At 41.9% G+C, this 25,828-nt stretch overlaps 1 protein-coding gene, 1 non-coding gene and 1 pseudogene across 4 annotated transcripts in view; all 3 read right to left on the bottom strand.

Annotated features, from left to right (window-relative positions):
• The window catches only part of KCNH1 (potassium voltage-gated channel subfamily H member 1), a 387,829-nt gene extending 378,781 nt beyond the window's left edge, over positions 1-9,048 (bottom strand). Inside the window, exon 1 of one of the 3 annotated variants that reach the window (XM_019429238.2) lies at positions 8,741-9,048. In XM_019429238.2, coding sequence (XP_019284783.2) covers positions 8,741-8,819 — 79 coding nt within the window. In that variant the 5' untranslated portion in view covers positions 8,820-9,048. Of the gene's footprint in view, positions 1-8,733 lie in introns of all 3 variants that reach the window. The other 2 variants (XM_019429242.2, XM_019429239.2) reach the window with 2 other exon arrangements.
• Positions 9,049-14,562: 5,514 nt separating this feature from the next.
• Positions 14,563-17,025, bottom strand: LOC109250634 (40S ribosomal protein S4-like; annotated as a pseudogene).
• Positions 17,026-21,190: 4,165 nt separating this feature from the next.
• Positions 21,191-21,295, bottom strand: LOC128778963 (U6 spliceosomal RNA). The gene has a single exon (XR_008424816.1). It is a non-coding gene; the product is annotated as a U6 spliceosomal RNA (small nuclear RNA).
• Between the last annotated feature and the right edge of the window lie 4,533 nt (positions 21,296-25,828).

Here is a 25,828-nt window from a genome sequence, read left to right on the forward strand (position 1 = left end):
AAGCACCCAATGTCATGACAGGACCTTTAAATTTGTTTTAATGTTTATTTATTTTTGAGAGAGAGAGACAGAATGAGCAGGGGAGGGGCAGAGAGAAAGGGAGACACAGAATCCGAAGCAGGCTCCAGGCTCCAAGCTGTCAGCACAGAGCCTGACATGGGGCTCAAACTCATGGACCGTGAGATCATGACCTGAGCCAAGGTCGGACACTCAACCAACTAAGCCACCCAGGCAGGACCTTTAAAAAGACATGAGGGGCGCCTGGGTGGCTCAGTCGGTTAAGCGGCCGACTTCGGCTCAGGTCATGATCTCGCGGTCCATGAGTTCGAGCCCCGCGTCGGACTCTGTGCTGACAGCTCGGAGCCTGGAGCCTGTTTCGGATTCTGTGTCTCCCTCTCTCTGACCCTCCCCTGTTCATGCTCTGTCTCTCCCTGTCTCAAAAATAAATAAAACGTTAAAAAATTTTTTAAAAGATATGAAAAATGATGGTTTGGGAGCACTCTTGGTTAATAATTACATTAATAATTATAGAATTGATTCTGTTAATTTCAGAACATCAGTTTTATGCAACATAGGACTAATCAGAAGATTGTCATTTTAACTATGCAAAATGAACAATCTTAGAATGAGTAAGCAAACGATTACTGGCATAACTGTCTAACATGCAATCGGAAGAATTTCTCGTAGTTTGTCATTAACAGCAGCACATGACTGTTAGAGCAGAGACCCTGAGAACCGAGGAGATGCCGAAGTTGGTCAGGTCGCAGTGTGTTCAGCAAGACTACACATGCACATAGAACAACCAGAGCATCAAACAAATTCCAGCATCTAAGATGTGCTATGTGAAAATTAATAATGGGAAATCCTACTAAAATGGAATGCAGAGGCCAGAAAGGGGAGCTCCCATGCCGAACCACTCAACACCAAGAACTGTCCATTACAGAACCCCAAAGAAGAATCCTCAACAGGAAAGAATCAACAGCTACAGGCCCCAACAGGAAAAGATGTACACTGAATCTCCTAGAAGAATCAACCACCTCAGCAACTCATCCAATGAGAAACCATCATCACCCTGAATTCCTGCCTTTCTCTAATGGATGTTTGTTCAAAACAACCCCTCCCAACTTCCTCCTTCTTCTCCATAAAATAACGTTCCTCTCCTTTGTTGGACTAGCCTATGGTTTCTTCCACAGCCTGCTTGTCCCAAATCATTCTCTGCGATTTCTGAATAAAACGAATTTGCTGATAAAATAACTGTTTTATTTTTAAAGCCAACAGCTGAAAATTCACAATGGGTGAACAACCCAAGACAGCATGCCAAAGAAGTCAGAGCAATGAAATATCCCAAGAAATAAGATTTTTTTTTTTTAGGAAAGCTTCCACCCACCAAAACGAAGCTTCACACATTCTGCAATCTTCTTTAAATTGACTTAAGGCATCTGGTCATCCCACAACCAATCTCACACAAAAAAAATAAATGGCTATAAAAATCTAAGAATAATTTTGGGGTAAGGCATTTATAAAGGAAAAATGCACAGTGTGTGTTCAGTCGACACAACATCTCTTAAATCTTCTGAAGTTCATGTGCATATTGGTCTTTATCATAAATCCCTCAATGAGACCCAATATAAGAAAAGTCTCACTCATTTTGGTATGCTCAGGCTCCCGCACAGTATTGGGCACAAAGGAGGTCCACCATGTTTGTGAGTCTAAACCCATAAGCTAGCCTTTGCTTTTCCTTTTAGTTTATCTGTGATTTTTCATTCCTCCTTCATCTATGCCCTTCCATCATTTTCCATCTTCCATTAAAATAAACATAAATCATTCACTTCCTATTTCCTTCTCACTTCCAGCTCTACTTCTTACATAATCTCTGTCCCCGGGGTTTAGTGCTTCTCTATTTAAGAAAAATGAGTCTGCTAAACACACACATCCACACGCGCGTATGCATGGGTGCACCCTTGCCTGTACCCTTTCTTGCACACAATTCTGATTGTTCCAGTCTTTCATGTCATTTACCATCATGCGTGAGGGAGTTCAGACTGTGAGAACATTTCAACACACAGTAGATACTGATGACTCCCAAAGGACAAGAGCAAGTTTTGTTTTCATTTCAAACTTGTTCATGTGCTTGCTATTAACATAACTCTAAATGACCCTGCTTTGCTAGTTACTAGGTTGTTTGGGCAAAGTCAGTATTGAAGAGAAAAAGGAGAAAATACCAAATTTTGGCAAGAAAAAGGAGTGACAAGAATTCTCCACTGCTGGTGGGACTGTAAATTGATACAAACCCTTCGGGAAATTGCTCGACAGCATCTACCACAGTTAACCATACACACCCCAGCTGTGCATGCATGAGAACTATGTTGCCCGCATGTCCAAAAAGACATGTATGAGGATGCCTGCAGCAGCACCAATAACAAAATCCTGGAAACAACTCAGTTGTTGCTGGAGGAAGCCATTGAGACAACATGACCACTAGGCTGACCTGCAAACTGGACCCAGGTGACTGAAGGCCCCACACCCTCTCCCCTGCCCTTGGGGTATACATTCTGCTCATTGCTCCCACAGTGGGAGCCACTCCAAGCATGTAGCCTTGAGAGACGAAGGGTTTGATACCATGTGGACTGAATACATGACTGACCCCAATTAAGGCCTCTATATAAACTTTTAAGATTCTGGTGGTGGGTGGGGAATCTACCTGTCTTTCAGCTGCCCAAGACAAGCTTCCTAAGTAAGTTCCCTTGCTTACTAAACCTGCCACCTACCCGTCTGGAGTGGCCTGCCTCTTTCTTTGGTACGTCTTTGCTTTCCAGTGTGTGAACCAACACATGTCCATTAACGGCAGAGTGGATAAATAAAACGTATAGTAGGTCATACCATAAAGTATTATGTCACCGTGAAAATGAACCAACGGTACATGTAACCATACAGGTTAATCCCCAACTGACAAAAGAATACATGCGGTAGGGCCCCAGGCATATAAAGCTCAAAAACAGACAAAAAGCAACTGCGGTGTTCAGAAATATAAAACAGGGTGGTCAAATTAGGAGGAAAAGCAAGAAAGTGATCACCATAAAGTCAAGAGATGGCTCTCTTTGGAGAATAAGGGAGTTGGGATCAGGAGGGGTCCCACGGGCCCCCGGGGGCTTCTGGAGAGCTGGCAAGACTCTATTTCTTGACGTAGATGGGGACAGCACAGTATTCACTTTATACAAATGTGCTGAGTTATACAAAATTATCTTATGTGCCTTCCTACTGTGGTATTATACAATGAAAAAGGTTTTAAAAAAAAAAAGGAGAAGAATCAAGACAGGAAAACTGTTATCAAATTACCACCAAAAAAAATTTTTTTTTGGTTTTCTGGTGGAAAAAGGAGCGAAATAGGTCAGTTTTGTTCCATGGGGCAGATCTCAAATGAGTGGTGGCTATAAGAGGACAGAATTGGGTGAGACCAAAGACTAACAACAAGAAAAGAAAGAAGAGGAGAAGGAAAGAGAAAGGAAGGGAAGGGAAAGACAGGGGAGGGAAGGGAAAGGAAGAGAAGGGAAGAGAAGGCAAAACAAGACAAGAGACACTAGTGCTCAATTACAGTTGCTTAAAACAGAACATTCCTGACAAAGTGAGTGTCCCATCACTGAGGGTATTCAAGCACCGGCTGGATAACAACAGAGAGGGATGTTCTGGAGTCTACTCAAACACTGGAAAAAACAGTACTTCAAAAACTAAGATTCTGTGATTCTGGCGTACCTCTTTCTCACGAGGTACAGGTGTGGCCACTTAAGGACACAAAAACAAACCACAGTCCAAATACCCTAAATGTATAAAGCAGACACTGACTTTACAAAAGGGATTCCTTTGGATAAAGAACTAAAATCTTTTTTAAATGTTTGCTTAGAAGCCATTAACAAGCAAAACTAAAGGGAAGGCAAAGATTTGAGAAACTTCAAGGTAAGGTGGGAGAAACCACTGCCAAAGGAAGACTGACCACAAATGCATCTATTCTTTTACAAGAGATTATTGAAATAGAAGGACTTCATAGAAACCGTGGGGTTTGGAAGCTTTATTACCTTCTGTTAAAGCAGAAGCCTTCTCCCTGTTTCCGAGCTGGTATCAGTCACAGGGTTTAACTTTTTGACACTTTCAGAGCAAGACAGCTGAGCCTTGGCTGAAGGTTATCTTAGAGCTCATTACAAGAGGAAACAAGCGCTATTGGGCTGGTAATAATCCAGATTACCATCCATTCCCCCTTTCAGAGCAACAATGTATTTTAACCAGTTTTCTGTTTTATAAATATTACCGTGGCTCAACACATCTATGAGGAGACACAACACTACCCGCGGCTTTCATCCTGTTTGTGTACTAATTATATCAACAACCTGAACCAACTTAACACTATACAAAAACACAGCTGATTTAGCAATCTGTAAATTATACATGTACATAAATCTGTACCAAAATGTGCTGCGTTTCACTCCTGCTAATGTGCACGGATTCTTACTGGCACCTACAATTGTTTGATATAGGTTTCCAAACACTAAAACATATGTTCTGCCTAGAATGGGACCATTTAGGGTAATATTTTTGTAGTTCCCTGGCACTAAGGTCTGCCAGCCTTCCTAAGACAGATCTCCTATTTGCTTCAACAACCATTCTGACAGTAAGTGCCTGCAGATTTAAGCAACCATCAAAAAATATTCTGGAACAACACTTTCCAATCATGAATATAAAGAAAATCAGGCTGGCTTTGCCTATGTGGTAAAAAAAAAATCAATAGAAGAATTTGAAATGATCACCAACATGACCACAAGCAAAACTGGGGAGGAATTGATTATTCCTGCTAACTACTTGTGACTATTCAAAACACAGATAATTATCAAATCTCTCCTTCAAATGGTATTCAGAAAGTATCAGAGAAAGTTAAACTAGATTTTAGTCCCATCAAGACCAGTAAACACCTTAAAAATTATCTTGTGGGGTTTTTTTTCCCTTAAACACAACATCAGGCCTAAATAAGAGCTGCAGCCAGAAAACAGTGTGGAACGGGGTCCAGAAGCTTAGACCAAGATTCACTAGAATGTAACTTTCTAAGGGTAAAGTTGTTTCCCACTTTATCCCCAGTGTTCAATAACTGTGCTCAACAAATCCTTTTTGAATGAACAAACCTGTCACAACCGCTGACTAGTCCCTGATGTGCCTCTGCCTTTTCTAACTCTGCCTTTTACTAACTGTAAGTAAATTACTTAACCAAATGATTCTTAGCTCTTGACACTTGAAAATGGAGGCACTGCACCTCCCCCACTGGCATATGAGGTGATATTTTCTGAAAAGTTATTTAACACTTTATAACTACAGCAGGTGCAGGAATAAGTGCCTGTTACCCTGCCTGTGACTTTAGCTAAACCCCCGAGAAAGGTGAAAATACTGCCTTCCTTAAAACAGAATTAGCTCCTCTTTTGCCTTGTTATTCTGTTTGGATGTGGTAGTGTGGTTATTAGCCAAAATGGATGTTGTTCTTGGTGTTATAACATTTTATTTAATCTCCACTGGGAAATTAAGCTTCTCTAAGATAAAATAATGGTAATACAAGGAAGGTCATTGCATAGTGTAACATAGGAGCATGACACAGGGGTCAAGGGTCTCATCAGCTGTGCCCTTAAATATTTGAGGAGATGTGTTCCCTTCAGTGTCTTCATCTATACAAAGATGGGAAAGAAGAGGCAGAGGACATAGCATCTAATCCTACAGGTTATCATATTCCAGATACCAGATATTCAAATGCCCCAAGACAAAGCCAGTTCTATTACCCATAAGCATATAATGAGAGTTGGGGGTTTTTTTGTTTTGTTTTTGTTTTTTAAGGATAACAATAGTTCCATAGGCAAAGTCATATGGCTGGAGAAACAATGATGCTACAGAAAGGATGAATGATACCCTCCAAAGACCTGCGTCAGGGACTGTGTGCCTGCTCCTTTGAATAAGTCTCTTAATATTCCTAGGACTCCGTTTCATGATCTGTAAAAGAGGAACAGTAATACTGCATAGGATTACTGGGAGAAAATGTTTAATATAGATGGTCAAAAAGTATTGCTATTTAAAGGTAAAATGCTATTTAAATACTGTAATGTCCAAAAAAAAAAAAAATGGCTGGTGGATTTTAGGAGGAGACAATCAATATTTTTAAACAGACTTTTTCCATCACAGTAAAATAAAATAATGCATGTAGATATTGTGATATTTCCAAGAGTCCACATTATTTTTTTCTATTTGTGTTTAGAAATGTGATGAAAGGGATCACTAAAAGCTTAAATCTCACATTTCAAGACCAGAATATTTTCTTCTGAAATCATAGATAATTGTAAAAGTTCACCTGACTTTCCTAAGGTGTTTTTGTCTGTGTGGTTGATGTTGGTTGGTTGGTGGGTTAACTGAAGTCAAACTGTTGGAATCAGTACTAAAATTAAAATGTCAATGCTAAAAATATTCCCAGCTACTTATTCTATTGACATTCTATATATGCTTAGAGAGAAGTGGCTCTAAGAAAATCAACTAAACTAGGGTATTCTGCCTTCTCAGCTCCAAGATTCATTGTGTGTGTGTGTGTGTGTGTGTGTGTGTGTGTGTGTGTGTGTGGTATTAGTTCCACAATTCTTAAGGTCCTCCTACAAGCCCAAGGAACCTTATGACTATTACATGTAAGATTCTGTTACCTCCCTCTCCACTCAAAAACAGAATATGGTACACATTAGACACAAGGTTTCCCCTAATTTAAAGGACACTGCATCTTCACCCCCCCCCCAAAAAAAATGGAATTGTCACTGCTATTTATGAGAAAGTTGGTGTCACTGGCAATAGGGTCCCCAAATCTGCAAAACTATCTCCATGACTCCTCACAGGTCAATAACCATAGCAATCACAGCAAATTAACTTTTTTTTAAAATATGAAACTTATTGTCAAATTGGTTTCCATACAACACCCAGTGCTCATCCCAACAGGTGCCCTCCTCAATGCCCATCACCCACCCTCCCCTCCCTCCCACCCCCCATCAACCCTCAGTTTGTTCTCAGTTTTTAAGAGTCTCTTATGGTTTGCCTCCTTCCCTCTCTAGCCTTTTTTTTTTTCTTCCTACCCCAGCTAATACGCCAGATCCCAGCAAATTAACTCTTAAATAGTGCTTTTATTTAAAACCCCACGAACACCTCCAGCTTTTTTTTTATGACAGAAGAGTTCATTGTGACTATTCATGTAATAACCAGCATCCCCTTGAAGTCCCAGGTAATAGCTGTGACCTTGTTCTAAAAGCCACCTTAGTTAGTTTGAGTGAGGAAGACCTTGAAGGGAAAGGTGACTAACCACAGACTCTTCAATGCCCTTATTCTTACGAGGCACACAATAAATGACCATTTCTAAAATACTTAAATACACAATATGCTATCCTAATTAGCAAGGTTTTCATTGTGAGCTAAACTTAAATCACTTTTTAATAAAGAGCATTTCTTGGGAGCATAAGTCACCTTCCATGCTCTTCCCCTGAACCCCTAACTAAATCCAAATAGAAGCCCATGATTTTAACACAAGCTCCTCCTTAAGGCTCTGAAACTGTCATATTTCCACATTTTTAAAACCTATTTCCTAAGTCAACTCTTCATGTCATCTGCCTCTGGAAGGAAAGGAGTCCCGGAGCCTGTAAAGAGCATCTCCAGACTTGGCCCCTTTCGTTTCAGCCCTTTGATGAACGGGTGCACCGCACCTTCCAGATGCCGAGCTATATACTCTGCAAGTGCTTTAGCCAGGATGCTTTGCTGTGGCTCCTAAAGGAGACATCTGAAATGTATCCCTTTCCATCCCTGCTCTTAGGACTCTCGCCGTCCAGCGCTTCATGCCACTGTCCATCTTAATGCCCCGGAGGGAGAGACAGAGCAGCGGGGAGCACCGGTTTACTGGGTAACGGAGAGATTTACAGGCTTGGTGAGTTTGGGAATTTATAGGTGAGCAAGATTTGTAGGCATAAAACGCTGCTGGGGTTTGGAAGAGAGGAACTATGACAGGTTTGCCCCTGTGACTGCTTGGCCAGCTCTGCAACTATGCGCTCCACTTGTCATCTAAGTCCAGGAAACTCTGCCCCTCGTGAACCTTAACTTAACCTCGAAGAGGGTGGGTGGGTGGGTTAAGAGGTGGAACCGGGTGGCCTGCGGCACGTCCCTAAGTCCCCACGTCCCTACACCTCGGACTTTTCGGCTCCCGGATGGAAGGTGGAGGCAGCCGCCGTCCCCCATCCCTCGGGGGCCGGAACCCGAGTGGCCTTCTCTCCCGCTGGCTCTCCCCCGGGAGAGGCAGCGCCTCGGGTGCAGCCCCGGAGAGCCTGAATAGCCTTCCCTGAGGGGTGGGCAGTACCCACGGGGAACGCGCTGCCGTTCCTGCCGCGTCCGGCTTCCCATCACTTTTCCCAGTACTTTACCCATCAGCTGTCACGCTCTCTGGAGAGGAGACAGAGAAGGCGCGAGAAAGGCCCCAAAGGCGTCCCCAACAGAGCTCTCCTCTTGGGATGGGGGCCCACAGCCCTCGCCCCACCCTGCCCACCTAGCCCAGCCTCCGGGAGGCAGCCCCGGGCGCCCGCGCCGCGGCTCCCAGCAGAGCTCCGGGTTCTGCTGCATCTGCTGGCGCCGAGCGGCGGGAGGCGTCGGCAATCGAGGCACGGATAATAAGCCTGGGTAACCGAAATCCGAATGCACCTCTTACCACTGGACCGCCGGACAATATTCTCCAGAAACGTGTTCTGCGGGGCCACCAGTCCTCTCCTGCCCCCGGCCATGGTCATCCTCCCGGCAGCTTGGGGTCCTGGGGGCGTCCAGCGAGGCTTCTCACGGCAGCAGGGAACTGGGCGCGGGGCCCGCGCGCGATCCCGGCTCGAAGCGCCCCATGCGCCCCGCGGGGACCCGGGCGGCCAGGGGCGGCGGCTCCCTCCGGCTGCCACCCTCGCGCCCTCTTCGCGCCTCCCTCCCTGCCGCCCGCCTCGCTGTGCACTCGCCCGGGGCTCGCCTCGCCGCAGCCGCTTCCGGGTGGGCGGAGGGAGTCGCGGCGCCTGGGCCGGGGCGCCCCCTACCGGGCGTTGCCCCCCGCCGGCCTGCGGGAGAGCGAGCGGGGGGCTCCCGCAGCGGCGGGAAGCGGCGGGCAGTCGTGGGCCGAGGCTGGATTGACAGCGCCACCCTCTGGGCACCGCCGGGAAATGGGTTCGGGTGCGCCTTGGGCTGGTGAAGAGGAGGGCGTTCTGAGCCGCCATCCTGGGTGGATTCACCTGCAACAAGATCACCACGAGCCTTGGGAGAACATGATGCTGTACCCGTCTGCCTTCGCTCTGTTTCAGACTGGAGCCTCTGGGAGCTCCCAGGCTCTTGGAACACTTTCCCGCCTTTCATTAGGGTCTGTTAGCCTTATTTGTGAAAGTTGCCAGTGTTTTACCAGTAGTTAAAGGAGTTGAATTGTAAGAGGTCAGACTTGCAGAGTGGCCAACTGATTGGGCTCCAGAAGAGCTGTCCTGAGGTGTTTTTAAAGATAACCGAAGGCACTAATGCAGGTCCTGGTCGTTTGATAAATTTGCTGAGTGACTGACCTGATTTCTACTCTTATCCAGTGATACTGGGATAGGAGAGTGAGGTGGGCACCTTCCTGAACATTTGACATTAAGTAATAACCACAGCCTGGGCTTGAAGGATGGTCTACACCACACGGAGTGAGGTGCTTGTCTCCACACCTGCCCCTGATATGATGAATAATCACACACACCAAAGGTTTCTGAGCAGGAGCTCACGTTTGCTCACTCTCCTGTGCTCAATTATTTTGGGAGATTTCCACCTGCACATGACCCCTTTCCCCCCAGTGGGTGTGGCCAGAGACTGCCCCACAAAAGCAATGAATTGACAGCTTTCTAGTTAGTTCCAGGCTGGGTCAAGAGTCGAAACACAAGTTTAAGAGGGAAAAGCAGACCCCACAACCTCAATAGTCCGGGTTAACCATCCTGACACATCCTAATGTATTGCAGATACCCTGTCTCCATTTACTGGTCTCAAAGATACAAGAACTGATTCTTGCCCAGCAATGCCTCAGAGTAACTGGGAAGATCAAACATAATGACGCCAAGGGCAGCACTCTAAATTGTAAAGTGCTATACCAAGATGAGCCATCGTCATTCGAGTGACTAAGTAAACTGGGCCATTATGGACATCATCTTGTGTGGACACAAAGTAAACAGATGACAGCCGCTAGCCGAGTGACGTAAGGCTTGCATAGGCTTTGAAATCAAAGTAATGATACACTTCTTGCATAAGATAGCATTCTACCCATCACATTAGTCACCCAACCTACAGCTGTGATTTCTTAAGTCCTAGCTCCGTCTAGTGGTTGTTCTATTACAAATGAGCTAACAAACGGCAGTTGACAAGAACTTATCTGAAATGTATTTGGTGCTGAGCTGTCTCGGTGGTATCTGCTCATTTCATTTGAATAAGGTTCTTAAGGTTATGTTATCTCCTGCACAAACATGCCCAAGGGGAGATTTTTCATGACAATATTAAAAACCTATCAAGCAGCCTCATAATCCTGCTTGTGCAAGGAAGATAAAGAAAAGAATGGGGGAAAACTGTCATAGAGTTAATAAAACTCAGATTTTAATGAGTTCTCATGTTCTGTGACTCCGATAAAAAGGAAACAGATGATATTCATTTGAGGTAAGAGATGTTAAAGGCTTCTACCCGATAAGAAAAAGGAACAAGGAGATCTCTTTCATTTTAATTTTAAATGTACCTACTCTAGTGATTCTCATCTTGCACTACATTCAGGGCATTGGGGGGAGTACCATTTTGAATACTATAAATTTTAGTGGCACACTTGAAGAGATTAAAGGGCCTAAAAGAACACTGAAAAGTCAATAATCTTTAACCCACCATCACTACTCAGTGTGATGATGTCTCACAGTGTCTATGAAAGCCTGTCAAGCCGTTTCCCCATTCTCCTGCCCAACCCTCAACACTGTCTGTGAAAAGAAAGTCACGTTATTTGCCCTGTCCACATTCTCTTTGATGATTCACAGGCCAAGGTTGCAAGTGTTCAGTAAACATACCATCATTTGGGGGCCTGGTTTGACAATACACTATGCCTCTTACCTCTTACTTGGCACCTTCTGTTCCCTATTCTACATTCAGTTCCAGGATCTACTCAGCTTAAAATTCAGTGGTTTATCACTGAAATGTAGGAATCTCAGTTGGAGCAAGCTTTAATCTTACAAATTTGTCAAAATTTGGTGACACATTTGTATAGGATTCACAATATACCAATGTGCTTTGGCAAAGCAGTTGAAAGTTCCTGTATTTTTACATAACAGACAAGGTACTTTTTATTTAAAGGGACAATTTTAAATACCTGTGACCAGAATTCCAATTAAGCTGCCTGTCTCTCCCTCCAGAAAGTGGACTGCTACTGTCTAGAACTTCTACCAAGAAGAATACAGAGTCTAAAATGAAAACTTGTAAACGTTTACTCCAATGTCTCTCGCCTATCCTTCTTAGCAGTTCTCTTCCTGTACTCTGCAGCATTTTGTTTACCCCTCAGTCACAACATGGGTTTATATCTGTATCACACAACAGATGCAGACCTCCTTGAAACAGAGATGAACTTTTCCAATCTTTGTTCTGACAAAAGCAATTGAGCCATGATGTAATTAGCGAGTCCACAAAGGGATTGATAGTGATGGAGGTATGCCACTACAGAGAGAGCATGGAGGTCTGTAGACTGGCTGGGAAGAGTCCAAGAGAAGACAGAAAAATCTCTATGCCCAACAACAAAAAAATCTATCAAATGCAGAGGAAAACAATGCCACACACCAGAGGGGGGAAACAGCATTATGCAAAGACAGAAATTACATTTTTTCCTTTTATTAATACTTTGCGGTATAGGTGGCAGATTTCAGAAAGCCAAGAACCCCTCAAACTTGGGAGAGTCTCCTATGAGTCTTGGAAGGCCTGGGCACCAGAATGGCCAAGCAGGGACACTGCCTCATTACCAAATAATTAGCATCATTAGGAGAAATTATACGCAGAGGTAACTCACTTGCTTTGCCACCATGAGAGAAATATCTAAAAGAGGGGGAATTTGCAGCAAGAGACATTTCAGCTGCTATAACCCAGTGACTGGTTATTGTTCATTATATTTAATTTCTGTAAAAAAAATTCTTTTCTAATAAACTTACAGGAAGAGAAGTGGGCGGGCCATATCCACTAGTAGGACCTGTTCTGTATTATAGATATCTCCCCCTAAGTGCTGGGAGAGGGGAGAGAATCTGCTGCAATCAGAATCATAGCCAATTAATCTATATGACTGGGGGAAAGGATACCCAGATGTGGGTGTTACATTCAACTGTGGCTAACTCAATAGGCATTTATAAATGTTTGTAGAATTGGGTTATGTCCTTCTAAATGCCCAAAGCTAATATCCTTCTTTCTCATTTCCTCTTATCATCAGAGAGCAGGATCTTTTACTGCACGCCCCCTCATGGAAAATAATTAAAAGCCATTTACAACAGTCTCATTTTATTATAACAAACATTTGCTCAGAGATTAGCATATACCAGATGCTGGGATAGATTCTAAGGATGGAAAGGTGGTTATGATTGGCACCTGCCCTCAAGAAGCTCAGAAAACACCTGGGGAGTGCTTTCTTTCTTTATATTTTCTCTTCTTTCAGCTACTTTCCTCTCTGTTGTACACACTAAATCTTGCTTTCTTTGCCAATGAACCATAGTTCAACTTGATCTAATCACTGAAGACTTTTCCATCGCCTCTGAACTGAGAGCTGGCTTTCCTCTAAGGTCTTGAAATCCCACAGATCCCCCTTCTTTGGAGAAAAGTATTCATCTTCCCTGGTCTGTGTACCTAGAAACTAGAAGCTGTGGCGAGAATTTGTCTAATTCCTTACTACAATATCCAAACCACTACTCTTCCACATTCATGTAAACTTTCTCCTTTGAAGGCCATGATCAACAGAAATAACACTCTACTCTTCTTTATTTCTTAAAATAGATTTAGGGGGATTTTTATTTAGTCTTGGAAAAGTTGAGGTGTTTGTGGGACAATGCAAAAAATATTGAGTAGGCAGGTGGATACCCACAGGTAAAGAGCCCAAGAGACACATGTGGGTAGAGCCAGATACTGAAAATCAACAATTTATAGCCTTCAAAGGAGGCAGAAAAGGGAAAATTTGGAAGCAGGGACAACTGTGAGAAGCAGATTTATAGAAGCCCAGAGGGAGAAAGTCTTTAAGTGGGAGAAGTGAAGAATACCATCATATGCTATTTGCTGTAAACACTGGAAAATGTCCGCTGGATCTAATGATTAGTGGGTCATTTGAGACCTTAGTAGATACATTTTCAATGGAATAGTGGGGAAGAAACCAAATTGCAATGGGTTTAAAGACTAAGTAGAAACTTGCAATCAAGATGACAGATTGAGCTAAGGAGTAGTGAGTACTGCCTTTCTACACAAAACATAGATATTCCAGGGGGAAAAAAATGTTTTTAAACATATCTTTAATATATTTTCAATCTCAAAAGTAAAAAGGGGGAAATTTCAGTTGTCAAGAATAGGAAGGAATCCATAGCAGTTAGTAGGAATCTAATGGCGGGGGCGGGTGGGGGTGGGGGTGGGGGGGGGGTTGGGCAGGACTTGTAACCCAAAGAGAAATGCACCTGTGGGGCTGCAGTTTTAGTATTTGTGTGAAGATATAAGCTGAGGACACAGTCTCTGTGGACAGTGGGGAAACTGGAACTGGATTTTTGATGGAGCCAGGAGCTTAGAAAATTAGGACCTACCAGCCCTAGTTCTCAGCTTGTCCAGAACATAGGTGGAAACAGCTGATGTTCAGAAATCAGAACCCCTAGACAAAGCATTCACATATGTGGGATGGAATTCTCCCAAGTGCCCTCACAGTGTAGCAACTCTGTGCCAAGAAATTTACATAGAAATCTCACATAGTCCCATAAGAAACCAACAGGAAACTGCTCCCATAGGAAAAACCTATACCAACCAGTACACCTTAAGGTCCAACTGATAAATCTCCCCACAATAGTGAGCATACAGACATAATTACAAATTACACCAAACTGAATTTTCCAGAATTAAATTCTCAAACTGAAAAGGCAGCATAAAGGAAAACAAATCCAGACCTAGACATATTGCAGTAAAACTTCAGAACATAAAAGGAAAAGATAACGTCTTAAAAACTATCATAGGAAAAAATAGATTAGCTGCAAAGAAATGAAAACATGATGCTGCCATTAGAGATCTCAACACGAACAGGAGAGTCAGAAACAATGGAATACATGATGAATTCCCATATATACACAACAAAATGGCTAAAATTAAAAAGACTGACAACACAATATGTTGACAAGAATGTGGAGCCATCAGAACTCTCCTACATTGTTGTGGGAATGTAAAATAATAAAAACCACTCTGGAAAATAGCCTTACAGTTTCTTTTTTAAATCATGCTGTATTATCTTTCATTAAACATAAAGACTTCCAATCACATCACCTAAAGACCATTTTACCCATTGCCCTGTTTGGCCACCAGTCTTTTGTCTCTCTCTTCAGCAATGGTGAGGCAGATACCCTTTCCACAGAGAAGAGAAATTTATGGTTTGTTGCTTTTGCCAATAACAAAATATTGGACAGCCAGGTGGCAAAGCTGCTGCCATTGGCATCTTTCACGTGAACTACATCAAAAGAACCAGGGTATCTCTCTCTGTTGGTGATCACACCAATTCTTCCTAGGTTAGCACCTCCAGTCACCATACAAAGATTACCAGTGTCAAACTTGATGAAATCAGTACTATTTACAGTTTCTAAATCAATCTGAATGCTGTCATTCACCTTGATGAGGGGATCAGGATAGTGGATGGTACGAGCATCATGGGTCTCCAGATGAAGGATTCCTTTTGTCCCCACAAAGATCTTTCTCACTTTGTACAATTTGTACTTGGCCTTCTTGGGTGTAATCTGATGAACAACAAAGCGACTCTTGGTGTCATAGATCAGATAGAAATTCTCCCCAGTCTGCAATCCCTATCAAAATAACATCAGAATTCTTCACAGAGCTAGAACAAACAATCCTAAAATTTGTATGGAACCAGAAAAGACCCCAAATAGCCAAAGCAATCCTGAAAAAGAAAACAAAGCTGGAGGCATCACAAAGCTGGAGGTATTACAAAGCTGTAATCATCAACACAGTATGCTACTGTCACAAAAACAGATACTCAGATCAATGGAACAGAATAGAGAACACAGAAATGGACCCACAAACATATGGCCAACTAATCTTTGAGAAAGCAGGAAAGAATATCCAATGGAATAAAGATAGTCTCTTTAGCAAATGGTGCTAGGAAAACAGAACAGCAACATGCAGAAAAATGAACCTGGACCACTTTCTTACACCATACACAAAAAGAAACTCAAAATGGATGAAAGACTAAACTTAAGACAGGAAGCCATCAAAATCCCAAAGAAGAAAGCAGGCAAAAATCTCTTTGACTTCAGCCACAGCAACTTCTTACTCAACACATTTCTGAAGGCAAGGGAAACAAAAGCAAAAATGAACAATTGGGACCTCATCAAAATAAAAAGCTTTTGCACAGCAAAGGAAACAATCAGCAAAACTAAAAGGCAACCAACGGAATGGGAGAAGATATTTGCAAATCACATATCAGATAAAGGGTTAGTGTCCAAAATCTATAAAGAACATATCAAACTCAACACCCAAAAAACAAATAATCCAGTGAAGAAATGGGCAAAAGACATGAATAGACACTTCTCCAGAGAAGACATCCAGATGGCCAACCAACACATGAAAAAATTCTCAACATCACTCATCATCAGGGAAATACAAATTAAAATAACAATAAGATACCACCTCACACCAGTCAGAATGGCTAAAATTAGCAACTCAGGAAACAACAGATGTTGGTGAGGATGTGGAGAAAGAGGATCTCTTTTGCACTGCTGGTGGGAATGCAAGCTGGTGCACCCACTCTGGAAAACATATGGAGGTTCCTCAAAAAAATAAAAATACAGCTACAACCCACCAATTGCACTACTAGGTATTTATCCAAGGGATACAGGTGTGCTGTTTCAAAGGGGCACATACACCCCAATGTTTATAGCAGCGCTATCAACAATAGCCAGAGTATGGAAAAAGCCCAAATGTCCATCGACAGTTGAATGGATAAAAACGATGTGGTATATATACAATGAGGTATTACTCGGCAATCAAAAAGAATGAAATCTTGCCATTTGCACCTATGTGGATGGAACTAGAGGGTATTATGCTAAGTGAAGTTAGTCAGAGAAAGACAAATATCATATGACTTTACTCGTATGAGGAATCTAAGATACAAAACAGATGACATAAGGAAATGGAAGCAAAAAATAATATAAAAACAAGGAGGGGGACAAAACATAAAAGACTGTTAAATACAGAGAACAAACTGAGGGTTGCTGGAGGGGTTGCAGGAGAGGGGTTGGGCTAAATTGGTAAGGGGCATTAAGGAAGACACTTGTTGGGATAAGCACTGGGTGTTATACATGGGGGATGGATCACTGGAATCTACTCCTGAGATTATTATTGCACTATTTGCTAACTAACTTGGATGTAAATTTTAAAAATTTAAAAAATCATAATAAAAAAAGAAAAAAGAAAGAAATTCTCCCCAATCTTGTCAATGCGAATGACATCCATAAAACCAGCAGGGTAGGTTATATCAGTTTGGACCTTGCCATCAATCTTAATAAAACACTGCATACAGATCTTTACTTGATCTCCTGTTAGGGCATAGTTAAGTCTGTTCCTTAGGAAAATGATGAAAAGAAGACATTCTCTCAGCTTATGAGGATGAGGGGCACACACATGGGTCAGTTTATCCAGCATCCAATGCTTTGGATATACTACATGCTTCAGATGCTTCTTGGGATCACAAGCCATGGCTGCTGTAGGCATGAAAAGAGAACCACCTAGCCTGAGAGTTTCTTACCAAACTAAACATTCACCTACCCTCCAACCCAGGAATTCCACATATGTCAACAAGAAGATTTATTTATATCAGGTTCATTCATAATAATTAAAACCTAAAAACAGCATGTATCCCTCACCACCAGAGTATATACTATGTATGCATACTCATGCAATAGAATAATATTCAGTAATAAAACGAAATGAACTACAGATAAATGGATAAATCTCAAAAACATTATGCTAAGTGAAAAAGTTTTACACAGAAGAGAACATGGTATATGATTTCACTCATACAAAACTCTGGAACAAGCAGATGAAATTATGGTGAAAAAGAAATCAGAACAGTGTTTGTCTCTCAAGGGGGATAGTGGGGATTGCCTGGGAAGGGGCATGATAGAACTTTCTGGAGTGATGTCACTATTCTGTATCTTGAAGAGAGTATAGGTTATACAAGTACATGTATTTGTCATAACTCATAAAATGATACAGTTGAGTTTTATGCATAGTGTATATTTTATTTCAAAAAAGGAACTCTAAACACATACTGAACCCTAGTTAATCATATTCAAAGTGTTTAAAAATGAGGTATATGGATGTCTAGGACTTATTTTGAAGTGCATCAAAAAATAAGATGGATACTAGGGCGCCTGAGTGGCTCAGTCAGTTGAGCATCCAACTTTAGCTCAGGTCATAATCTCACAATTCATGGGTTCAAGCCCCACATCGGACTCTGTCCTGACAGCTCAGAGCCTGAAGCCTGCTTTGGATTCTGTGTCTCCCTCTCTCTGCCCCTCCACTGCTTGCTCTCTCTGTCTCTAGAAAATAAATAAACATTTTTTAAAAATTAAAAAAAAATAAGATGGAAAAATAAATAAATAGATGTAAGATAAAACAAATATAGCACAATGTTAACAAATAAAGAATCTAGGGACATCTGGGTGGCTCAGTTGGTTGAGCATCTGACTTTGGCTCAGGTCATGATCTCGTGGTTTGTGAGTTCGAGCCCCGAGTCGGGCTCTGTGCTGACAGCTCAGAGCCTGAAGCCTGCTTCAGATTCTGTGTCTCCCTCTCTCTGCCCCTCCACCACTGGCACTCTGTCTCTCGCATTGTCTCAAAAATAAATAAACATTTAAAAAATTTTTAAAAAGAATCTGAGTAGTTGGTATATAGTGTTCACTGTACAAGTCTTTCAGTATTTCTATATATTTGAATTATTTTCATATCCATCTGAACTATTAATGTTTAAAAAAGGATAGGGACACCAGGGTGGCTCATTGGTTAAGTGTCTGACTCTTGATTTCAGCTCAGGTCATGATATGATGGTTGTGGGATCAAGCCCCATATCAGGCTCCATGCTGGGAGTGGAATCTGCTTGGAATTCTCTCTCCCTCTGTCCCTGCCCCTCCCTCTCTCATGTGCATGCTCTCTCAAAAAACAAAAAAAAACAAAAAAAAAACAAAAAAACACCACACATTTTTTAAAATAAATAAATAAAAAGAGGATAAAACAAGGCATTTTCAGATATAGAAAGGATAAAACTGATAGACATTTGCTGAAAGAAATGATTAAGAATATACCACAGCAGAAAAGAAAATGAGCTGAAGAGAGAGGTGGAGTACAAGATACGATGGCAAACAGAGATACTGGTAAAAATGTGTTAGTAAACTTAAATAAATATTGACTCCTAAAAATAATGAGGACATTAACAGATAAATTGGAAGAGTGTTAACTGGGGCACCTGGGTGGCTCAGTCAATTAAGCATCTTACTTGGGCTCAGGTCATGATCTTGTGGTTTGTTAGTTCAAGCCCCATATTGGACTCTGCTGTCAGCACAGAGCCTGCTTCAGATCCACTGTCTCTCTCACTCTCTGTTCTTCCCCCACTCCCTGATATCTCTCTCTCTCAGTCTTTAGGTATTGGAACAAAAATGTTACTCTAATCCAATTCTAACATGACTTTTATGAAAAGGTTCTTATATTTCCTCTAACAAAAGATTATAGCATCTAATTAGTACTGTGATAACCCTGCTTAGTTACTTACTGCTGCATAGCAAATTACTTCACAATTTAGAAGCTTAAAACAACCAATATTTATTATCTCACAGTTTACTTGGGTCAAGAATCCAGGGATCTTAGCTGGGTACCTTTGGTATAAGGCTTCTCATGAGACCAATCAAGCTTGTTGGCTGGGACTGAAGTTTCATCTGAAGGTTCAACTGGCAGAGGATTTGCCTCTAAGCCCCCTCACATGGTTTTGGGAAAGATTCAGTTCCTCACTGGCTGTAGGCCAGAAGCATCCTTTAGTCTTTGCCACGTGCTTCTCTAGGGAAGCTCACAACATGGCAGACACTCAGAATGAGGAGTAAGAGAGCACAAGACTGGATACTCAAGATGGAAACCACAGTCTTTTTGTGACCTAATCTCAGAAGTTGCATCCCATCCCCATCATTTGTGCCATATTCTGTTTATTAAAAATTAAGCCCACACTCAAGGGGAGGGGATTGCACAAGAGTATAAATGCCCAGAGGCAGGGATCGTTGTGAACTTTCTTAGAGGCTGCTTACCACATCTACTTTTGACCCTAAACTTCTATCTTTCCAGTTTGACTATTCGACCATTACCCACCACAAACATTCTTCTGTATCTTCTGTATCTTTAGGACATTCAGGCCATTGAACTCCCTATTAGTTAACACTACCACCACTACCATGCTGTTTACTTTCCATGTTACTAGTTTAGATTACCTGGTCTATCCATTTGGTAACTCTCTCACCAGCATCTTTTTTTTTTTTTTAATTTTTTTTTTAACGTTTATTTATTTTTGAGACAGAGAGAGACACAGCGTGAACAGGGGAGGGGCAGAGAGAGAGGGAGACACAGAATCTGAAACAGGCTCCAGGCTCTGAGCTGTCAGCACAGAGCCCCAACGCGGGGCTCGAACCCATGGACCGTGAGATCATGACCTGAGCCGAAGTCGGACGCTTAACCGACTGAGCCACCCAGGCGCCCCTCTCACCAGCATCTTAAAAAAAATTTTTTTAACGTTTTATTTATTTTTGAGACAGAGAGAGACAGAGCATGAACGGGGGAGGGGCAGAGAGAGAGGGAGACACAGAATCTGAAGCAGGCTCCAGGCTCTGAGCCATCAGCCCAGAGCCCAACGCGGGGCTCGAACTCACGGACCGCAAGATCGTGGCCTGAGCTGAAGTCGGACGCTTAACAGACTGAGCCACCCAGGTGCCCCAACTCACCAGCATCTTAAACTCTCCTGCCCCTCTACCCTCTGTCTTTTCATAAATCCAACCCTGGATGAATACATCATCTGTTCCCTCTGTGCCTGCATCTTGCTGGCTAAACCATGCTGCAGGAAATTGTGAAAAAGGCCAGATTCGCATTTCTATCTATACCTTAATGATTTCCTACCCTGCCGGAGCCCTCAGGACGACCTGGCAGTTACCCTGTACGACCTGAGTCAGCTTGCTTGCTATTCGTCACCATTTATAACCTTCTTCCTTCAACCAACACACCCTCATTCTCCCAATTTCAATGGTAAATGACTCCACTTCTCAAAAGACAAAGTCTACCGTAGGGGTTCCTTTGAATTTCTATCACAAAGACCTGTTTAATTTAAAGGCTTCTCATGAGACCAATCAAGCTTGTTGGCTGGGACTGAAGTTTCATCTGAAGTTTCATCTGAATTGCTGCCATTCTCTCATCTATTCCACCTTTTGAAATAGTGCTGAATCCCATCCCTGGCCACCTTCTCAGAAGCTTACCATTATTGATTATATCTTTTCTATCCTATATCTTCATCATCTTCTCTCTACTGAATCCTTCACATACAAATTTTTTTTTAATCCCTGATCCCACTTCCCACTCTATCAACTGCTATCCTAGATTTCTCCCCTTCTTCACTGCTGATCTTTAACAAATTGCCTAAACTCACTACTTCCATTTCCTCCAATCTTATTCTTTCCTCAATCCAATCCATTTCTTTCCCCTCCCGACACTGCTGAAACAGTTCTCCCTAAGGTCACCAGTGACCTCCACATCACTAGAGCCAATGAATATTTTTCACTCTTTGTAGTACTCTATCTCTTTGTGGCATTTGGTGTTTTTGTTTGCTTGTTTGTTTTAAAAATATGGAAGCTTCATGAATTTGTGTGTCATCCTTGCATAGAGGCCATGCTAATCCTCTCTGTGTTGTTCCAGCTTTACTAAAGTGCTGCCAAAGTGAGCACTCTGTGGCATTTGAAACACACTTTTCCCTTGGTTTCTGTGATTCCACATTCCTGATTTTCCTCCTCTGTCTCTGTAGTGGCATTATTTATATTTATGGTGTCCTGGAATCTTCTAAACACATTTCCATATTGTGTTCACTTTCTTCATGATGAGTCCCAACTCCCAAGGCAAAGACCAGGGCCTGCCTTGCCAGCCTCCCTTGTAATCAAGTGTGAGCATGTGATGTTAAGTCCCACTACTTACTGCATCCACATGAGACTTGGAATTAGAAGAAAATGCTGGAAGGAAGGAAATAAGTCAAACTAATTTTGCTTGCATAGGTTATTGTGAGGATTAAAATTTGATAGTATACATAGAGCAATTAGAATACAGCCTGGCACAGTGCCGCACTATGTAAGTGTTAGCTATTATTATTCTGAAAGGAACAGTGGTAGCTCAAATAACCCAAAAACTATTCTAAAAGATTCCTATCATCACCATCTGTCAGCCAAAGATTTTCATCAACTATGAGACACATAAAACCAGCTAGGGACCTGCTACCATGGCTATATTGCTGGTGAAGATCACAGATAGATCAACAAATAGAGAAGCAGACCAAGACGTTTAGCATGAAAGTTGGAAAGTTCAGTGTGATTTCAATCATGGTATCAAATGCTGAATCAATATTTCTGGGGATGGCCAGCTACAAAAGGAATGGCTGAGCTTCACACATGGAATTTTTCCCCTCAGAAATTAAAAGAGGACAGAGTGGGTTAGGGGGAGACACTTTGGACTAGAGGGCAGAAATTAATTCAATGAAACAAAGACAAGGACTCCCCTCTCTCACATCCCCCTAACCCCACCAAGCTATAACTGTAAGTTGTGTAAAACAAGAAGAGCCTTTTTTTATGAATTATTGCTTTGCGAGCAAATTAACCAAGTAATATAGAACAGTATGTGTATAATTTTATATAATCTATATATCTGTAACATATAACACATTATCTGCTTCACTTAGGTGTGATGAGGAGTGAGCAAATTAATAATGTAAAGCAATGTGAACAACGTCTGGCACACATTTGTTTGTTTGTTTGTTTATTTGTTTGTTTGTTTTCAGTCATGTCTTTATGCCCTGCCATTCCCTTTTACTGTTTAAAAATGGTTGGTGCAACGGAATTGCCTGCAGTTCAGGGGTTTGTGACCAGAAAGATGCTGCACAAGAAGAGAAAAAAGAAAAGCCATGAACCCTAGGGGTTTACCTTTGAAGCTAAAATCTCCACTCCCCACTAATCTTTCTAGGAAGCTATAACAGAGGTTCCTTAAGAGAAACGGTGGGCAGAGGCCTTGAGGGTGCCCATTGTTGCATGACAACATACTTAAGGCTGGATCCGCCTGCCACAGCCTGGCTTTCCACCCACTACAGTGCCTACCCCAGGCAGAGCCTTCCTCCCCGGCTGACCCACGCCAGAGAGCCTCAATCCCTACAGCTTTGTGAGCAGCAGATTTTATAGCCTCAACCACACAAATGATTGTCCAACTGTACCCAGAGCAGCCAGGAGAACAGTGTAAGACTTTACTCTCTGTACTTAAATTAACACTAGGCATGATTCAGAATTGAAAATCCAGTGGAGTTACTCAACTCCCAATGGTGCTTGTAAGTCACTGGGGAATCATTGTGACACCGTTTGGATAGCTTTGGTTTGTTTGCATTATATATGACCTTGTTATCACGAGATTTCTCTCTTCACCAGCATGGGATCTACTTACCTCTGCTCTTCAAATGCCACTTTGTTTACTCATTGGCCCTCCTTTTTTGAAAAATACCATCTCAGCATCAACAGGCCCCTTATGTGGCCACCTAATAAGTTACTCAGTAAAGTATCTTTCAGTAAGAACTATATAGAATGAATTATCAGAAGCCTTAATATAATTTACCTCTATAAAGTATTGACTTTTCCAATACAATTCTAAGAGTACTCTTATGTATCATCCCAAGAAGGAAGAAAGTGAAGAAGAACATCAAGAACCCAGAGCACTACAGCTCTCCACATAGTTCACATTCAGGACATAAATGCAGAAATGACCAAAGATGAAAGCCAAAGAGTTGTATCAACCTGTGAGCCAAATGCCAAAGACTAATTCCCTTAATTTTCTGAGAATTGTGAACACTGCTGCAGGCAGCCAAACCTTACTCTTAGAACAAGTGAAAGAATATATAAAGCAGAGGACCACCATTTGTAGAATACGTATGCATAAAAAATGTAACAAATGACAGAAAATGTGGAATTCCTCAAGGTCCCTTTTGTTCTTACGTTCTTTGTTAAGGACAATATTTGAACTGCACTCAACCTTCCAACATCATAAAGAAGAAAGTGAAATCTAAGATACGGAAAAAATATATTAAGAAACCCTATAGCTAGTTCAAGTAGTTCAAGCCTCCAAACCCAGCTGAGTGAAACATTAGAGTAACCAGAAGCGCAAGCACACAAACAGTGGTTTCCTGATTCTTTTCTAAGGAGAAAGAAATAAATTATTTTAAAGACTTTTTTTAGATGTTTATTTATTTTTGAGGGAGAGACAGATACAGAGAGAGACAGAGACAGAGAGACAAAGCATGAGTGGGAGAGGAGCAGAGAGGGAGACACAGAATCTCAAGCGGGCTCCAGGCTCTGAGCTGTCAGCACAGAGTCAGCTGTGGGGCTCGAACTCACAAGCTGTAAGATATGACCTAAGCCAAAGTCGTACACTGAACCGACAGAGCCACCCAGGGGCCCCAAGAAATAAATTATTTTAAAAACCATTGTCTACAGGGCACCTGGGTGGCTCGGTTGGTTAAGCATCCGACTTTGGCTCAGGTCACAATCTCACGGTTCGTGGGTTCGAGCCCCGCGTCAGGCTCTGTGTTGACAGCTCAGAGCCTGGAGCCTGTTTCGGATTCTGTGTCTCCCTCTCTCTCTGCCCCTCCCCCAGTCGTGCTCTGTCTCCCTCTGTCTCAAAAATAAATAAACATTAAAAAAAAATTTTTTTTAATAAAAACCACTGTCTAGCAAGCTAACGATCCAGATCCTGAGCAAACTATAGATAGGTTATTAAATACATGGGTTGAGAGTATGTAGAAAGGAATGAGTTGACCACAAGGAACCAGAGACAGGTAAACCAAATGGGGAAAGAGAGGAGCAGAAGATAGTAGAGGGAGAGAAAGAGACTATAAAGAAAAATTGTGAATTCCTTGGAAATGGACCAAAAGGATTACAGGACGTCTTTAATGAAAACCAAGTCGTTTTTAGCATGTCCTCCAAAGATATCCAGTTCTACGGGGGTCTTCATGCCTTTCATGACCTTTGAGCTACTTACAACTCTGTAATTTGTAGACAACTTACAGAAGTGCAAATTAATTTTGTCCAAAGATGTAGAAATGAATTTTTTTCTGATGGAGCATCAGTTGATTTTCCCCCACCAATGTGAATAAAACAGTTTAGTGTTTATGAAGCAAATTCTTCTCAATATTCCTAATGGCCTGTATGGCCCATATAAGTTTCTGCTCTCTGGACTCTCCTTTGAACCTGTTGTAGCATCTTACTAACTCCTAGATTAATTAATGAGCTGAATAAAATCTTTAATTTTTTTCAAATTTTATATTGTACAAAAGGCATGACTTTCCCTTTAAAAAATATATTTCCTTTTATGGGAGGATGGAAGGGAGTTCCAGGCAGAAGCAGTGACTACTTTTTAAAATATGGAAATGAGGAAAAACATAATGTGTTGACAGCAGAAATAGCGCTTGCACTAGTGGGGAGATGAGGATGGAAAGGTGAGCAAAAATTAGGTCAATGGAAGTGAAAAATGTATTATCTTAACAGTTGGCACCAGAATTTTTCTTAGGGAGGTTACTATAATTTTTTGAGCCAATACTTGGACTGCTGCTTATGACAGACCAAAGAGTGTGAATGTCAGCGGGCACCATGGTAAATATTTTAGAAAGTGGCTAGAGTGATCTTCCTAAAGCAAAGAAAAAAATATATGTTTTAACTTCTAAAAAGGGAGGGTAAGAGAAGAATCAGGGATATGATGTGTAGTTGGAGACCATGTAGGGTAAAAGGCCAGTAATGTTGGAGTAGCTAAAAGGCATTTCAAAAAAGGAATGGCTAATGTTCAATTTGAAGTCATTTGCATTGATGCAGTATAAATCTTTCCAAAATTAGCTTTGTGTCAGCTAATTTTATGGTCAAATTCTAGGGAGCTCCTTAAATGTGTATAGAACTTAAAAACAAGCAGAATTACATATTTGAGTTGCTGTGGAGGCACTACCCACTAAAACCTGAGCCCAGCAGTAGGAGTATTCATGCAAACGATGCAGACACAGAAATCGTGGAGAGAAATACTAGACTTTCCTAGGACTGAGGTGACTTTATTTAGGTGTCAGTGGGTAATAGATCTACAGCTGACATATGGGTTACATAAACCAAAAATAAAGAGTTTCTACTTGGCCTTGGAGATGATAGAGTCACTGAGGTGACTGGCATGGCAAGATAGCTGTGTCTAGAGGTTAGGG

Source organism: Panthera pardus, unplaced genomic scaffold (genome assembly GCF_024362965.1).
Source record: "Panthera pardus isolate Hobbes unplaced genomic scaffold, ASM2436296v1 HiC_scaffold_21, whole genome shotgun sequence".
NCBI classification, from domain to species: domain Eukaryota; kingdom Metazoa; phylum Chordata; class Mammalia; order Carnivora; family Felidae; genus Panthera; species Panthera pardus.